The 18954-nt window shown below is 43.2% G+C and overlaps 1 protein-coding gene across 5 annotated transcripts in view; it reads right to left on the bottom strand.

The window, feature by feature from the left end:
* NSMCE2 (NSE2 (MMS21) homolog, SMC5-SMC6 complex SUMO ligase) overlaps positions 1-18954 on the bottom strand; it is a 274102-nt gene that overhangs the window by 3842 nt on the left and 251306 nt on the right. For all 5 annotated transcript variants that reach the window (XM_054499848.2, XM_054499849.2, XM_054499846.2 and 2 more), the window contains 2 exons: positions 5950-6050; positions 5451-5557 (listed from right to left, as the gene is read on the bottom strand). In XM_054499848.2, coding sequence (XP_054355823.1) covers positions 5451-5557; positions 5950-6050 — 208 coding nt within the window. The remainder of the gene's footprint in view (positions 1-5450; positions 5558-5949; positions 6051-18954) is intronic.

Raw genomic sequence — 18954 nt, 5'->3', positions numbered from 1 at the left:
ACCTGCCTTGGCCTCCCAAAGTGCTGGGATTACAGGCATGAGCCACCGTGCCTGGTGAATTATGTCTGTAAGTATGAAAATAAGCAGCTAAGATCATGAAGAGGATACAGACACTTTTGTGACTAGAAAAGCCAAGTATCATAACTTTGGCTTCCATGACATTGAAATGCAACTCCAAGTAGGTTGCTGGGATGACCCTCCCTTAAAACATAACCCTGAATATCTGCTTTGGATTGCCTGGCCTTGGTCTCTTCCATTCTACCCAGCAAAGGCCTTAACTCTCATAGCCAGACAGTGAATAAGCAGTGGAGAGGGAAGTGGAGAGTGAGGTGGGGAGGACTTCCTGATGACATCATGGTTTTAGTCAGTGCATGAGAGCACGCTGAGAATGTCTGATGGACTTAACCACACACTCAGCTGCAGAGCAGGCGCCCACCTTCACTTCAGTGGGATGGATCCCAGGGTGAGCCATGTCAAACAAGGTCTGAGCTCACTGAGGAGATAGACTCTGATGGTAGAGGCATGAACCAAATAGCCCTCCCAAGGGGAGCTGGATGGCCTACTGACAGAATTGCAGGCTCAAGAGTGAGAAAGATCTGGGCTTAAACCCCCTGGCTGTGTCACTCTGGATAAGTGACTAAATTCTCTGTGCCTCAGTTTTTCCCTTTAACAACATGAAGGCAGAGGACAAGCCTGTCAAATAAGGCTGAGAAATAAGCAGGTTGATGTATGTCAAGGACTGGGGAGTTCACTTCAGGTCCTGCCGTGCACCAGTCCCTGCCCTAGTCCACAGCTTCCGCTCTCAAGAAGCTCGTGGAGAGGAGCCAGCTGCACCAACAATGTTGGCATGACATGGGGTGCTAACGACATTTTGTCCAGCATGAATAAGGGCTCAGGGAAGACTTCCTGGAGGCGAGGTTGATGCTGGAACTGGGAAGGACCTTGTTTCTCACTTCATCTCCAATAAACACAAGTTTTTAAAGCAGAAAGGATAAGAGAAGGCCATCATGCCACAGTGCTGAATCAGGGCATGCCTCCTCTGGAGAAACAACTGTCTCTGTAAGCATTCGGCATTAATCCCACGACATCCTGGTGAGCAAGTTCAGTGTGGCAATACCCGATCTTCAGCTGCCGCATCATCGCTGTGCAGGAGTCAGCCCTTCAGGCCTCGCAGGAGCGGCTGGGTCCCCACCTCCAGGCACTACCCGGGCAGAGCATTTCGCTGCAGCACGGGGCAAACACAAAGGTGACTGCTGAGCAAAGGGAACCTGGTCTTGGGGTCCCACAGGGCTGTGGGGAACCTTGGCCTCTGCAAATGCTCAAGAGTACATGATTCTGGGAGTTCCTGGATCTGGGTCCCAAGAATTCCAAGGTTTAGTCTACAAGCTATAGACAGAAGGTCTATAGAGACCTCTGGAAATCTGAGTGGGAGGGATTCCTGTCATACCTCAACACAGACAGTAATTCTATCTTATACCCCCTGAGTCAAATAATGTGTCACTAAGCAGCACGGGGAGTGCTCTATCAGCCTCTATCAGCCTCGGTCTTAACAACCCTACAGCTATTTGTTTAGCGCTCTTCGCTCCCAAAAGAGCTTTCAACTAAGTGCTTTTGCTACTCTTCTGCCAAGAAATGTGCTGGTCCAGACCTAGAATGAAATTCCCTACCATTTCTTTGGCCCCTGAAATGCTGTGAGATGCTGATGTTATTTCCACTTTACAGATGAGGAAACTGAGGCGGAAAGGTTGAATGGCTTGTTGATAAGTATTGAAACAGGAATTCCAAGCACAAAGCTGGAGTTCTGCTGTCGAATGACCCATTTCTATTCAACTTCATTTTATTCTACATGCTCTTAAATATGACTTTTAAATATATGTTTCCTGTTCTCAAAAAAACAAAAAAGTGACTGTGGTCAAGTTAGAAACATTAATATATGAAAATCATAAGGTTGGGAGGCCAAGGTGGGCAGATCACTTGAGGCCAGGAGTTCGAGACCAGCCTGGACAACATGGTGAAACCTTCTCTCTACTAAAAATACAAAAATTAGCCAGGTGTGATGGCATGTGCCTGTAATCACAGCTACTTGGGAGGCTGAGGCATGAGAATTGCTTGAACCTGGGAGGCAGAAGTTGTACTCCAGCCTGGGAGACAGAGTGAGACTCTGTCTCAAAAAAAAAAAAGGAAAAGAAAAAAGAAAAGAAAAAAAAAGGAAATCATAAGGCAGCTTTATTTTTAAGAGAATAAATAGGCTTATTGTTAACAGATATATTTTAGGAAGTTATTCTAACTACTGTGCTTGGCTGGGGCTAAAGTCTCAACAATATTATTCTGACTCAAGCCAGTGCAGAGAGGCCTTCCCAGGGCCTGAAGCTTGCACAGTAAAATTCAGGCAGTGCCCAGAACACAATGGACCTGGAACTCCAGTCTAAAAAAACAAACATAACTAGAACAATCTAGGAGGAAGAAATGAGACAATGTGTCATGGACATTTCTAAACAAAGCGAACCCAGAAATACTCATCACTCTAATGTGCATCATGGGAAATGATACGACTTCATGCTTCATCAGAAACTTCTGGAGTCGGTTTCAAGAAGGCCCTGAGTTCTAATCTACTGCTGCTCAAATGCACCTGGCCTTCAGAACCCTGCCCACCCTGCCCACAAGTTCCCATGAGCCTCCACTCCTTATCACTCTTCCTGGCTCCTGGCTATATTTTAGACTGCTTTGCTGGGGTCTTCTTCCGCTGATTGATCTTTTCATTGGTCAACAAAGTGTTTTTTGAGGGTTGGCAGCAGGGTGCTGAGGCATCACAGTGAGCAGAACGAAGTCGGGCTCTGGCCTTGTGGAGATCACAGGGGAGGCGCGGGTCCTGCCTTGCTGGCTCTCTGCTGGTGAATGCATTTGTTCCAGAGCTGCATCTGCGATGGTAGTGGAGCAGGTTGACTCGTCTACACTGATAACCTCCCAATCCACATTGATAGTTCTGAGTCCTCCCCTGACTGCAAAACTCACATTTGCTGCACTTCCTGGACACTTCCACGGGGCTGTATTGCTGGGACCTTGAATTCAGGATGACCTGAGCTGAGTCTATCACAATCCTCCAATAAGAGTGTTCCTCTCTCATGCCTTCTCTGGAGGCTAATGAGCAAATGACAGTACTAGACACCCAGATGAGAAATGTCAGCCACCCCTCGCTGCTTCTTCCTTTCTCTTACATTCAGTCGGTCGTCAAATGTTGTTAACTGTACCTCCACAATCACTCTTGCATCTCTATGCTCTAATTTTCTATAACTTAATCCACTGTAAAAGCATCCTGACTTTTTTTGCCTCATGCCTCCTTAATCCATCTCTGCATTGCTATTGGAGTAACTTCCTAAACTCCAGGTTGGCTCATCTTACTCCTTTAAAACTGTCCTCCTCTCCCATGCTTATAGAGCAATGGTGGAAAAAAATGAAGAGGATGTTGATAGTGGCTCAAGTTTGAAGATGATGATGGGATAATTTTACTGAGCCCTACTGTGTACCAGCTACTTTAAGTACTTTGCATGTATCTTATTTAAATTTCAAATATGCCAATGAGGTGATTACAACGATTGTCATTCATTTATGGATAAGGAAACTAATGAAAGCATGCCATGGCCGGGCGCAATGACTCATGCCTGTAATCCCAACACTTTGGGAGGCCGAAGCGAGCGGATCACCTGAGCTCAGGAGTTTGAGACCAGCCTGGCCAACATGGAGAAACCCCATCTCTACTAAAAATTCAAAATTAGCCGGGTGTGGTGGTGCATGCCTGTAATACCAGCTATTCAGGAGGCTGAGGCAGGAGAATCGCTTGAACCTGAGAGATGGAGGTTGCGGTAAGCTGAGATCACGCCATTGCACTCCAGCCTGGGCAAAAAGAGGGAAACTCAGTCTCAAAAAAAAAAAAAAAAAAAAAAAGAGAAAGAAAGCAAGAAAACATGCCATTTAACAACCCAGAATCCTCCCTCTTTTTTTTTTTTTTGGAGACAGAGTATCACTCCAGGCTGGGTGCAGTGGCATGATCTTGGCTCACTGCAAGCTCCGCCTCCCGGGTTCATGCCATTCTCCTGCCTCAGCCTCCCCAGTAGCTGGGACTATAGGCGCCCGCCACCCCGCCTGGCTAATTTTTTGTATTTTTAGTAGAGATGGGGTTTCACCATGTTAGCCAGGATGGTCTCTATCTCCTGACCTCATGATCCACCCGCCTCGGCCTCCCAAAGTGCTGGGATTACAAGCATGAGCCACCGCGCCTGGCTGAAATCTGACATTTCAACTGTAACTCAAAAATTCAAAACAGATCAAAATGTACTAAGAATGTCTACATTTTGCAACCATTAGGCAGCAAAGCCACTATTCTTCTAGAATACATAGGATAAGTTACTTGCCTGAATGACCATCAAGATATCTTTAGTCTCCAATATATTATCTCTAAGTCCACACCCAGATGAGGAGTGCTGGGGAATTCCAATTCTAGGTCTGGACCAGCAAATTTCTGGGCAATGGAGAAGCAAGCCACACATCAAAGAGACTGTTATCAGAAGTCAATTGAGAACTAGTCACACCTGCAATTCCATTTCTGCAACAAATCCATGATAAGAGCACAAGAAATGCCAAACTAAGTCAATGCCAGTCAGTCTGGGTAACTCAGGATTCTATGTTATTAAGGAACAGAGCATGGTCCTCCGTGGTCGTCGGAGGAGGGGAAAGAAGGCGAGATATATATATGTGTGTGTGTATATATTATATATATTTAAAGATAAATAATATATGATATACATATAAAACAATATATAACATATAATATATATTATGTATATTTATAAAGATTCTGCAAAACTTCCAATTAAAAAAATAATTTATCATTCATGAGTTAGCCATGAATTTACCTAAACCTTTTTTTTTTTTTTTTTTTGAGACTGAGTCTAGCTCTGTTGCCCAGGTTGGAATGCAGTGGCACCATCTCGGCTCACTGCAACCTCCCCCTCCTGGGTTCAAGAGATTCTCCTGCCTCAGCCTCCTGAGTAGCTGAGATTACAGGCACCTGCCACCACACCTGGCTAATTTTTGTATTTTTAGTAGAGTTGGGGTTTCACCATGTTGGCCAGGCTGGTCTCGAACTCCTGACCTCAGGTGATCTGCCCACCTCGGCTTCCCAAAGTGCTGGGATTACAGGCATGAGCCACCGCGCCTGGCCTTATTCTGTTTTGATGGTGTGGTTGAAGTTCCCTCAGCTTCTTCCTGAACAGATTACTAATTTTTCCCTCATGTATTGTTTTTCCAGAAAGCCCACTTCCATGTTTACAGTATTCGGGAGGTGAATGGAATTTAGAAGAGACATTGAAGTGTCTTTTCCTCTAGCGTGAACACGCCACCTCTGAGTGACTACCACTAGGGAAGGCTCCACTTCCTTCCCTGTGTCCACTCACTAGGCCTTTTTCTTCCGCTTTTGCCTGGACTCAATCATGCGAACAATGGCGTCCTCTTCATAGGTGTGGCCACACACTTTATTTTTCACTGGCTTCTTCATTTCCTCCTGTAATCAAGGAGATGTTTGGCTCTCAGGAATGATAATGATCAACTTTCAGTAGCTGTTTTGTCCTAGTCCTGAGCTTTCTATGTTTAACTTCCCATTCTCATGACTTTACATAATTATTAGGCTTTAGATAAGGAAATGCAGGGAATCCAGTGGCAGTACTGTCACTTGGCCTGTAGGCCATGACTTTAGTCCCAGATCCTTAAGGGCATGATTGACTGACAGCTCTCTCCAGCCCAAGAACTTCCCGTGGATACTCTTCAACCCCCAGCACTTTTCTTTACTCCCTCCTTAACTCCCTAAGTGAAATCAAACCAGAAAGCAAACAGGAACCTTTCTGCCTCTGTGAAGTGAATCGTGTTTCTTTCAGGGGAAGTAGGAGGAAGCGGTACCTTTGTAATGGGGCAGGTGAAGTTGGTCTGACTTTGGGTCACAATTATATCTTCATCCACTCCTTCTGTTCCGTCAGCTTCTCTGTCAGCTTGAAGACCACCTAGAGGAAAACGGAGAGTTGATAAGCCTCTCTGGTCTAACGTCAAAGAAAAGGAAGGAATGGAAGGAAGGCAGGTGAAGAGTTTCTGGGGGTGCATTTGGTGTTGGCCCCCATGTAGGGATTGGATGCATAGAAACTCTTCTGCTTTTCAGAGAACACCACGGGGTACCTCATTCTGACTATTTTTGATAAGGAAACTGAGGCTCAGAGCAGTTAAAAAAAATCTTTTTTAAAGTTATAGAGAAAGTGACCAAGAGTGTAGCTTCAGAGTCAGAGAACCGACCTGGTGATCTCTTTCTTGTCCAGTGGTGAGATGCTGGGCTAGCAAGGTGCCCTTTTTTAAAGCCTCTGCTTTGCAGCCTTGTGGCAAAGATTAAAAGAGATGAAGAATGTGGTATGCTTTGCACAGCTTATGGTACAAAGCAATAATCAATAAACAGTCATTACAATTAGGTAGTGCAGGGCTTCTCAAACTTTTTAGTTATAGGTATGAACTCTTTTAAGCTTTTTCTATGTGGGTTATATTTATCAATATTTAGCATATTAGACATTAAGATTGAGGAATTTAAAATTCATTAAAAAATAACAATAAGGCTGGTTGCGGAGGCTCACGCCTTTAATCCCAGCACTTTGGGAGGCTGAGGTGGGCGGATCATGAGGTCAAGAGATTGAGACCATCCTGGCCAACATGGTGAAACCCCATCTCTACCAAAACTACAAAAATTAGCTGGGCATGGTGGCATATGCCTGTAGTCTCAGCTATTCGGGAGGCTAGGGCAGGAGAATCACTTGAACCCAGAAGGTGGAGGTTGCAGTGGGCCGAGATCCTGCCATTTCAGTCCAGTCTGGTGACAGAGCGAGACTCTGTCTCAAAAAACAAAAAAACCCCCCAAAATTAAAAATAACAGTAATAATCCCACTATATGTTACCATAAACATTTTAAAAGTTAAAATTATATTTCCAGAACACCCCCCCATACACACAGACATACATAATGAGAAGAATGGCATTGTTTTCCATTTTTATAAATATCTTGAATGGCTGGCTTCATAGCAGCCAGTTGGATTTGGATATCTGCATATGCATTCAATCTGTCACAATATCACATATCCTGTAGTCTCTGGGAAAATTCACTCATGAAAAGAATGAGAGTGAAACAGGCAGATGAGATCATACTATTATTATAAAGACAGTTTTGACTTTATGGACACTCTGAAAGACCCTTGGAGCACCTTAGAGATCCCTGGCCTGCACTTTGAGAACTGCTGAGTGACAGTGACAGGACTGGCTTTGAACAGAGCATGAGCTGCTTCTGAAACTGATGTTCTTTGCGTTACATCCCATTTGCCCCCAACTGAAAAACAAAACAAAACCAAAAACAGATGATAGACAACATTTGAATGGGATGATGGCAGTATCTCACATGAAAGCCATTCTCTCTGAAGAAAAGATACTTGTAATTTTACACAGAAGTTAAAGATCAATAACTTTTTATTTTTTTGAGATGGAGTCTCGCTCTGTTGCCCAGGCTGGAGTGCAATGGCGCGATCTTGGCTCACTGCAACCTCCGCCTCCCAGGTTCAAGTGATTCTCTTGCCTCAGCCTCCTGAGTAGCTGGGAGTATAGATGCGCGACACCACGCCTGGCTAATTTTTGTATTTTTAGTAGAGATGGGGTTTCACCATATTGGCCAGGCTGGTCTCGAACTTCTGATCTCAGGTGATCTGCCCACCTTGGCCTCCCAAAGTCCTGGGATTACAGGCGTGAGCCACGGGGCCTGGTCAAGATCACTAGCTTTCTAAACATGTGTTGATGGTGTAGTCCTTTCTCCTTCCGTCTCCTTTCCCTTTCCCTTCCCTACTCTTTTCTCCCTTCCCTTCCTTCTTTAATTTTGGCAAAATAATACAGACATAAAAATGGCTTTCCTCTTAATGTGTGAGAGGAAGCCCTTGTTTCTGGTTCAGACGGTGTGGCATACCTTTCGGCTCCATAGAACTGATGACTGCGGGCCATCACCTAGGCCAGATGAGGTGTTTGTTTGCAAAGGCACTACAGGTTGAGTATCCCTTATCCGAAATGCTTGGGACCAGAAGTGTTTCGGATTTCGGACTTTGAAATATTTGCATAAGCATGATGAAATATCTTGGGGGATAGGACCCAAGTCTAAACATGAATTTCATTTATGTTTCATATAAAGCTTACACACATAGCCTGAAGCTAATTTTATACAGTATTTTTAACACTCGTGTGTACTTGTTGCATGAGGCCAGATGTGGAATTTTCTGCTTGTGGCGTCACGTAGGTGCTCAAAAAGTTTTGGATTTTGGAGCATTGTGGGTTTTGGATTTTGGGATTAGGGATGCTCAAGCTGTACCGAGGGGCAGGGAAAGGGCTGCAGAGCTCTTGTTCAAGGTAACCTAGTGAATTAATTGCAACACAGGGATTCTGCCTCCAATTACTTTGTTTTTCTTAGAGAGTCACCTTCTTAGAGTAGACTGGTGTATTTGTATGCCAGCTTGCTGTCCCCTAAACCAGCTTTTATTCTTTGAAGAAGGCAGTGAAGATCTCAGGGCTTGGGCATAACCAGTCAGAACATTTTTAACCACTGGGCATTAAGGTGCACTGCCTTGGGGCTTCCAGCTTTTCAGAGAGCTAAACAAACGTCTCAGACCTTAAAAACCATTGATTGGCTTGAAAACAGAATAACAATAGTACTGAAATTACTAAATGTTAAAGGTCTATGCAAATGTGAAGTTAACTTCATTAATTGTTGATCCGGTAATCAAAAATACATAATTTGGAAGTAATATGTAGGGCTGGATTTATTTCTTCATAAACTTCATAAAAATTTCCCAGTATGGTAAGATAATTGCTGAAACTAATAGTCAATTACAAATTAAATCAGTAACTGGTAGCCAACCTATTTCCAAAGTAAAATTATACAAATATTTTTTCAAAATTTTGACAGCAAGGCTGGGTGCGGTGGCTCACGCCTGTAATCCCAGTGCTTTGGGAGGCCAAGGTGGGCAGATCACCTGAGGTCAGGAGTTCGAGACCAGCCTAACAAACATGGTAAAACCCCTTCTCTACTAAAAATACAAAAATTAGCTGGGTGTGGTGGTGGGCGCCTATAACCTGAGCTACTCAGGAGGCTGAGGCAGGAGAACTGCTTGAACCTGGGAGGTGGAGGTTGCAGTGAGCAGAGATCGTGCCATTGCACTCCAGCCTGAGTGACAGAGCAAGACTCCGTCTCAAAAAAAAAAAAAAAAAAAAAATTGACAGCAATAAAATAATATATATATATATATATAATTTTTTATTTTTTGAGACGGAGTCTTGCTCTTGTTGCCAACGCTGGAGTGCAATGGCACGATCTTGGCTCATTGCAACCTCCGCCTCCTGGGTTCAAGCAATTCTCCTGCCTCAGCCTCCCAAATAGCTGGGATTACAGGCGTCCGCCACCAGGCCCCGCTAATTTTTGTATTTTTAGTGGAGACATGGTTTTGCCATGTTGGCCACGCTGGTCTCGAACTCCTGACCTTGTGATCCGCCTGCCTCAGCCTCCCAAAGTGCTGGGATTACAGGCGTGAGCCACTGCACCCGTCCTAAAATGATATTTAATAGGGTGGGTACCATATTATAGTATGTTTGCTGTCGGGTGGGGTCTCTGGAAATTATATTGCTCATGGCTATGATGGGTTTTCATGCTTCTCAGGGCCTGTCTTTGGTATTCATAGTGCAAGAGTTAGACTCCTAAGAGAGTCCCTTTATCAATCCACTGACTCTTCACCATGGCTCGGGAAAGTTGGGCAGGTAAGGAGAAAAGCCAAGGAGAAGGCTAGGAGCCGTCTTTCCCTTGGATTCACTTTTCAAAGCCTCCTCCTATGGGCTGCTGCCTCCCATTTCTGATCGTGTGTTTAAGAGTAAAAATAAAAGTAGCTCTTTCTTAATTTTGTACACCATTTATTCTGAACTGATGGCTGGTTTCTGACTGTATACGTTGTACCAGAGAATTCACCAGAAAATCTGTTGGGTGAATAACAGAGTTCAGCTGATGTGAAAGACTGTGGGTTTGTTTGCTATTTCCTATTTTTAAATTTCAAAAGGTAGAGGAAGTAAGAAAGCACAACTCAAATGCAATGCCTACCACTAGGGAAGGCTGAGTGGGGAACTTCAAAATTGTAGGTGGCTACCAGCATCAGTGATCACGAAAGAAAAAGGTAACAAAAGTGAGACTGGGGAAGAATGTCATGAGTGAGTAAGAGACCACAGACCAAGAGTCTAAAAAGAGTAAGACTCTCAATAGCTAAACTTCCCTAGAGACAGAACATTTCCTCACTCTCAATCTATATTTATAGAAATTGACATTAGCGTTGGGATTCTCCAGTGTGCTAACAAAAGGTCGCATCTGGCAATAAATATCACTTATACTGATTTAGATGACCCACAGACAAAACTTTGTGATAAGTCTGGTAAAAGGAAGATGGGAGAGAAAATATTGATCATCTACTAGAATCACAGAAGTTTTAAAGTTGAGGTTATCTATCTATCCTGAGTCTCGCATTTACCTGAGACAATTGAGATACAAAGAAAGTGTAGGTTTTGTCCAAAGTGATGCAGGAATTTAATAAATCAGTGTGTTGTTCTATTTTCTCTGACTGGTTCATTTGAATATTAAAATCTGTGTATTGGTTCTGGAAGCTCGTGTGCTCCCAAATTTTTTTTTTTTTTTTTTTTTTTTTTTTTTTTTTTTTTGAGACGGAGTTTCGCTCTTGTTGCCCAGGCTGGAGTGCAATGGCGTGATCTCGGCTCACCGCAACCTCCGCCTCCTGGGTTCAAGCGATTCTCCTGCCTCAGCCTCCCGAGTAGCTGGGATTACAGGCATGCACCGCCACCCCTGCTAATTTTGTATTTTTAGTAGAGATGGGGTTTCTCCATGTTGGTCAGGCTGGTCGCGAACTCCTGACCTCAGGTGATCTGCCCACCTCAGCCTCCCAAAGTGCTGGGATTACAGGTGTGAGCCACCGCGCCCGGCCCCAAATTGTTATTTCATTGATAATAATACCTCAAATTTACTGAATGTTATATAGCAGCTACTGTGCTAAGCACGTCATATACATTATTTCATTTACTCCTAACAAAATACCCATGAAGAATAACTATATTGTTATTCCTATTGTATAGCAAGAAAATTTAAGCCCCACTATATATATATATATATTTTTGAAATGAAGTCTTGCTCTGTTGCCCAGGCTAGAGTTGCAGTGGCACAATCTCGGCTCACTGCAACCTCTGCCTCCTGGGTTCAAGTGATTCTCGTGCCTCAGCCTCCCAAGTAGCTGGGATTACAGGCGCCCACCATCACGCCTGGTTAATTTTGTGTATTTTTAGTAGAGATGGGGTTTCACCATGTTGGCCAGGCTGGTATCGAACTCCTGACCTCAAGTGATCTGCCTGTCTCGGCCTCCCAAAGTGCTGGGATTACAGATGTGAGCCACCATGCCCGGCCAACCCCACAATATTTTTAAGGCAAATGTAGAAAATATCTGCTTTATAATAAAGCAACAATTGGATTAAATCAGTTTAATCTTTAGTAAAGAGGTTACAAAATTTTCCTAACTATAAGTAGAAAAACAAGCAAACTAGTCATATTATTTTCTATATACATAGACGATGTTGTTAGAAGCATATGCCGGCTGTCCAACTTCTGACCAATGGACTGATCTCGGACCTCTACTTGACCTCCAGATGCCCCAGCCCAGGGTGCCCCAGAACTGTGCTGAGGCAGAAAGCCTGCACAAGAACTAACATTTACAGCGCACCCATGAGGTATGGAGCAAGGTAGAGTTAGGTAACTTTAATATGTTTTTTTTTTTTTATGTCACAAAATGAACACCAAAAGGAAGGAGAAACCCTGGATATGTTTGAAGTAGTATTTCCAAAGGTCTACAAATACGGTCAAGCAATGTAAAATTGGATGGGAGGAGTCGTGAGGGCATTGATTGGACCCCAAGATGCAAGTTCCCAATTTTTGTGGCTAGTCAGTTATGACTCAGGGAAAAGCCAAGCAGCTCTGCCTTTGGTCCTCCTCTTCTCAGTCACCATCCACCGAGTTGCTTAAAGCCAAAGTCTTTGGAATCATTCTTGGTTATTCCCTTTTCTTCATTCCTCACATCCAATCCACTGGTAGGTTCTGCTGACTCTGGTTCTACACCACATTCCAAATCCAGCCCCTTCTCTCATTCTCTACTTCATGCCTTGGTCCAAACCACTACTGCCGCCTGCCCAGCCCTCTGCAGTTGCTTCCTAACTAGTGTCCCTCACGAAGGGCCACAACCTCCCATGTCCACCTCTTGCAATGGCCTAGACAGCCCCGTGTGACTCTGTCCCTGACATCCTAATATGGTTTGGCTGTGTCCCCACCCAAATCTCATCTTGAATTCCCACATATTGTGGGAGGGACCCGATGGGAGGCAACTGAATCATGGGGGCAGATCTTTCCCATGCTGTTCTCGTGATAGTGAATAAGTCTCACAAGATCTGATGATTTTAAAAAGGGGAGTTTCCCTGCACAAGCTCTCTCTCTCTTTGCCTGCCACCATCCATGTAAGACATGACTTGCTCTTCCTTGTCTTCCACCATGATTGTGAGGCCTCCCCAGCCATGTGGAACGTTAAGTCCATTAAACCTCTTTTTCTTCCCAGTCTCAGGTATGTCTTTATCAGCAGCATGAAAACGGATTAATACGCAATCTCTCTGCTCAGTTGTCCTGTCTCCCACCATGCTCAAGGCACACTGGCCTTTTCTGTTTCTGGAACATGCCAAGCTCCTCCTGTCTATGGGCCTTAACACTAACCTGTCTGGAATGCTCTTCCTCCTGCTCTATGCCTGTCCTACTCCTTCTTGTCATTTTAAAATGTCAGTTTAAATGTCCTTGGCGAGGCCTTCTATGATGTCCCAAGCTAAAGAAGCCACACAGACTTTCTCTATCACATCACTCTTGTTCCATGCATAGCACATGTCCATAAGTGCTATTTTTCTGTTTGTCTTTCTTCCCCACTCCCCCTCCCTCGTTCTCTTCCAGGAAAGCAGGGCCTTCATTCTCTTGCTCATGGATGTTTCCCAGAGTCTAAAATAGTCCCTGGCATAGGGTAGTAGGTGTTCAATAAACATCTGACAAGCAAAGTGCCTCATCCAACAAGGCAGGAGTGGGCATATTTTTCACAAGATTACACTTAACATATTTAGCAGACGTGGCAACACAAACACATACACACATCCTCACACAATGATGATTTTATAGGTTTTAGCCAAATGACAGAGAGGACTTCACTCTCGCTCGGGGTGCAGTCCTGGACCCTGAATTACATGTCAAAGGCAGGAAGTAAATATAAGCTTGAAAATTACAGTAGGCTGTGTGGTAATTACAAAGGAGAATCCAGACATGGTCTTGTGGTCAGAAAATACATTTGGTACTGGCCACACACAGCCCTAGCATTAGTCACTTGTCTGTCTTCAGGCATCCCAAATTTGGCTACCAGTTAGAAAGTTTTATGCCAGCTGGGAATAAAATTTGATTGCTATGTACTTTTTCAATTAGGCTGGAACATTTCTTTTCTTTTCTTTTTTTTTTTTTTTAAATAAAGATGAGCTCTCACTATGTTGCTGAGGCTGGTCTTGAACTCCTGGCCTCAAGGGATCCTCCCACCTTGGCCTTCCAAATTTCTGGGATTGTAGGCATGAGTCACCATGCCCGGCCTAAGCCTGAACACTTTCCTAAAAGCACTTTTCTCTTGAAACTATGAAAGTAGCATATGAAGAAAATACTTTACAAATATTTGTTGCCTGCTTGAAATGCTTATTAGGCTACCCATATTATTTTACTTGCATTATTCCAAAGACACTTTATTTGGAAAGGCTGAGCTGGTGCTTGGAAAATTTGGGGGCCACGCTAATGTGCAAAAGCACATTGATTCCAAGTTTGAAATTCTTTAGTTATAGCAAGTGAGTATGTATCTGTGCCGATTCCTGATTTGTTTCTCCTACTCAGTAACCTATAGATGGGGCTACCAGTAACCCCACCTGTGGACTCAGACACATCTTAGGCTCTAAGTGGAAAAAGAGATATTCAGCAGGCTCAGTTCTTTTGGTTTGGAATTAAGAGCTCTGTGTGTGTGTGTGTGTGTGTGTGTGTGTGTGTGTTTTGCTTTGAGATCCACTCCTTGGTACTCTTGGGTATCCAGCTTTGTACCTCAGTTTCCTCATGGGATTGGTGGCCTGTCCTGACTGCCAGCTGTTTGGTTGGGCCATGTTGCCATTTCCCTTCTGCAGGAAGCTGAATCCAAGGTTCCTGTATTAGTCCGTTCTCGTGCTGCTAATAAAGACATACCCAAGACTGGGTAATATTTAAAGGAAAGAAGTTTAATGGACTCACAGTTCCACATGGCTGGAGAGGCCTCACAATCATGGAGGAAGACGAAGGAAGAGCAAAAGGACGTCTTACATGGCGGCAGGAAAGAGAGATGAGAACCAAGTGAAAGGGGCTTCCCCTTATAAAATCATCAGATCTCATGAGACTTATTCACTACCACGAGAAAAGTAGGGAGGACACCGCCCCCATGATTCAGTTATCTCCGACTGCGGCCCTCTCACAACACGTGGGAATTATGGGAGCTACAATTCAAGATGAGATTTGGGTGGGGATACAGCCAAACCATATCAGTTCCAATACTCCCTGGTACCAGCTAAGACTCTGCTGTATGTGAAGACATTTCGCAGAATTTAGACGGAGATCATGATCAATCAAATAGCACTTATACAATGAAAGATTCCCTAGATGTTACAACCTCACAGGATAGCCAAAGTTCAACAAACATAAATTTCAACAAAAATACTAGAACACAGGTTGAATTAATATAATGTAATCAGAAAAATGGCTAGAACACAATAAGGATCCAATATGTTACTCATTTTGTATAGGTATTTATTAAAATCAACATTATATACTTCTGTAATTATAAAATTGTTACTGCTATTATTATTATTTTTACCACTGTTATGTGCTAGACATGTTTGGTATTGGTGAACAATAATCCTCGCCTTCAGGGAGCTCAGTCACACAGAACAGACACCTACAAAGCAAAGTGTTCTTGTGAAGGTCATGCATATACAAGATACCGTGGAAGGAAGGTCTCGAGAGAGAACAGGGTCAGCCTCTCTAAGGAGCTGATGTCTGATCTGGGTCAATGAGGAAGATCCTTCAGCGAACATTTTCTAAACAACTCTACCGCCCCCTTAAATGTGAGCATTTCATTCATTGCCACCTCAGGTCAACATTCTGATCAATGTTCTTCCTCCTTTTCTTCTCTTAACTATAATCCATCCTCATCTCAGATTCTATGTACATGGCGAAGCCATCTCTATCCAGTCTAACCCAATGCAACTCAATCCACCCAACACAATCTCCATAGCCAATCTCCTTTCATTGAAATCTCATGATATCCACTGTCTACACCCACACTCTTTTAGCTCAAACTTCTTTCTTATTCTGTTGTTTCATGTGAATGGAACTTTCTTTTCCTGATACATTGAAAGCTCTGAGGACAAGCACTGTGTGTTTAAGTGAAGCTAACTCAACTAGACTTGCATTTATTGAACACTTACTCTGTGCCATGCACTACACCAAATTCCAGGTATAGATACAAAGAGGAATAAGATCGGGTCTGGTAGGAGAGACAGATATGAATATTTATATCCTGTGTGATGAGTGAAATATATACATTTTGTACAAAGTACAAAAGTATCTCTGGAGATAGGGGAAGAGTCAAGGTGAACCTCCTAGAAGAAGGTAATGATTCAGCCAGGCTCTCCAGGGAGATGTGATAAGAAGAGGGAAGGATATTGAGGCAATAAGGATTACAGTATTTAGGAACATGGGCTCTGGCAACAGGCCTGCTTGGATTTGCCTGGTTCTATCATTATCAGCAGGGTGCTCTTGGGCAAATTACTCCATCTTTCTTTGTCTCAATCTTCACAGCTATGAAATGGAGATACTAATGGTACTTACTTCATAGTGCTGTCTGAGGATTAAGTGAGTTAATGTATGAAAAGTTCTTAGCATGGTTCCTGGCAAACAGCAAGCTGTAGATAGCTGACACAGCACTAGCAACATCTCCCATTTTTCTCTGTCTGCTTCCACTTCCACGGCTCTTTCGATACACTCCTCTGAAGACTTTGAAAGTAAACTGAATGAAGAGTTTCCTCCAAATAAGCTGACATTTTAGTAAGATATACCCTTTCATGTTATCATGTGCTTATCATTTATCTACTGTTGTTGCAGACATGTCCTTTGTCCTCAGCTGACATCATGTTATTAATTTGCCTCGAGCTATTAAATACTGTCCAAATATTAGGTTTAAAATAATCAAAACCCAGCACATTCAACTGGTAGGACAAAAATCAGTCAGTTAAGATTTGGTCATACAATATCCACTTCAAACCAATAAATACTGGAAATACTCCCAAACTGAGCACCTGCATTTAATACCTCTTATAAGAAAAGGCTTGATGATCATCTCTAGGTCACCAAGCAGAAGCAGAAAATCTAATGCACACATTCTATTTCTTTTATCTGGGTAATGAACTAGGAAAACCAAATAATAGGGAAAGTCTGATTAGCCAGCATTGAGAAGGTCTACAATTTTCCATTATTTACATCCTCAGTAAAGTCTGAAGAAAGCAAAGATCAGAAGGTAAGGAGCGCCCTTTGCACTCATCTTCTTACGTTCTCTTATTTTAGAGAGTTGTAAGTACCACCTGTGCAGGTACCCAAGACAGTACATGCAAGTTGTTCGTATACCCTATCCATTCTCCATCTTTATCTTGATTCTGTCTCCTCCTCTTCATTTTCACTGCTGCTGTCCTACTTCTTACCCCCAGCATTTCCAATTTGGATTACTGAAAAAAGTTCTTTATTCAGCTCTCTGCCTCAGTCTCCCCAGTCTATTCTTTCTATTCCAGCTGGTCATCTTTCTAAGACGTGGCCTTTTTTTTTCCTTTTCTTTTTTTTTTTTGAGATGGAGTTTCACTCTTATAGCCCAGGCTGGAGTGCAGTGGTGCGATCTTGGCTCACTGCAACCTTTGCCTCCCGGCTTCAAGCGATTCTCCTGCCTCAGCCTCCTGAGTAGCTGGGATTACAGGCATGCACCACCACGCCCAGTTAATTTTTTGTATTTTTAGTAGAGACGGGGTTTTGCCATGTTGGGCAGGCTGGTCTCGAATTCCTGCCCTCAGGTGATCTGCCTGCCTTGGCATCCCAAAGTGCTGGGATTAGAGGCGTGAACCACCATGCCTGGCTGACCATGGCCTTCTAAGCATGACAACAAGACTCTTCGCTAGTTGGACAGAGTAAGTATCCTCATCTCCTATTCTACTCACTTCAATCCTATGCCCCATATCCATCCCAGACTGACTACAGTTCACCCATATTTAGCACATTAGTTTGTGCTTCTGCTGCTATCTCTTCACCTAGCAATCTCTGACCACCCTCCAAGACTCAATTCAGGCATTTCCTCTGTGAGGTGCTAAAGCAGAGGTGAGTCCTCTTTAGGACTCCAGGGTACTTTTTGTACCTACTGTAATCATTTGTTTACTTCTCTATCTTCCCTACCAGAATGTGGATTCCTTAAGGGAAGGAACTGTCTGATTCAGCTTCACGTTCTCAGTGAGCCAGGGAATGTAGAGGAACTTCATAAATGAATACTGCTGAAGTAAGAGAATGCTTTGAATACTGTCATGTACAAATTTACCACAATAAGATGATGAAAATAATGAAGAGGATTATTTTGAAGACAAACATCTTAGAATAAGACAATTTGGTCCTTGAGCTAATTACTGATTTTCCAGAAAGAAAGCCACATTATACCGTGTAGGTCATACCATTGTTCACTCTCTGTTCCACTTCTGTACAAAAGCAAATTACCAAAAAGAAAGATGATGGAGGTCATATTGGTGTAAGAAATAAACTACTCCACATATGTATTTAGATCACCTCTGATTCTATTCCCTGGCCAGAAACCATCTATGTCCCCAGAAAAGTACAGAAGTACAGTAGTAATCGGCTGTCAAAAATGTGGAGGTTTTTTTTTTTTTTAAGTTTGTTGACTTTACCAAGGTGGGACAGACATTCAATTACTGTTGTTTTTATAACAGAGAAACATTGGAGAAGTATAGATATCTGATAGACTGAGAATTTAAGAGAACTGTAGAATTATGACTCACAAAATCTCAGTTTCTCTAGAATTTTCCTGGTTTTAAAAAATCTGATAGTTATTAAAAATAATCTTCAACATGAGGAAATGGTTACCTTACATGAGGTGAAAAAACTGAAATTAAAATGTACATGTAGTACAATTAATTTTCTTTTTTTTTTTCTTTTGAGATGAAGTCTTGCTCTGTCGGCCAGGCTGGAGTGCAGTGGTGCAATCTTGGCTCACTATAGCCTCTGCCTCCTGGGTTCAAGCGACTCTCCTGCCTCAGCCTCCCAAGTAGCTGGGATTACAGGCGCATGCCACCACGCCTGGCTAATTTTTGTATTTTTGGTAGAGACGGGGTTTCACCATGTTGGCCAGGCTGGTCTCAAACTCCTGACCTCAGGTGATTGCCCACCTCGGCCTCCCAAAGTGCTGGGCTTACAGGTGTGAGCTACCGTGACCGGCCATGATTCATCTTAAACAATGGTATATAGAAAAAAGACTGAAGGAATAGATGATGAAATGTTGCAGTCCATCCTGTGTGGGTGACATAACTACTGCATATTTGCACTAGGAGTAGAGGAATCAAGATTTCTGAGATATTTGGAGAGTAATTATTTAGCTTGAGCTTTTCATATCTAGTACTCTTCAA

The sequence above is a fragment of the Pongo pygmaeus genome, chromosome 7 (assembly GCF_028885625.2).
Source record: "Pongo pygmaeus isolate AG05252 chromosome 7, NHGRI_mPonPyg2-v2.0_pri, whole genome shotgun sequence".
In the NCBI taxonomy this organism is placed as follows: Eukaryota; Metazoa; Chordata; class Mammalia; order Primates; family Hominidae; genus Pongo; species Pongo pygmaeus.
The sequence above is the reverse complement of the archived record's forward strand: the minus strand, read 5'-3'. Positions and strand labels throughout refer to the sequence as shown.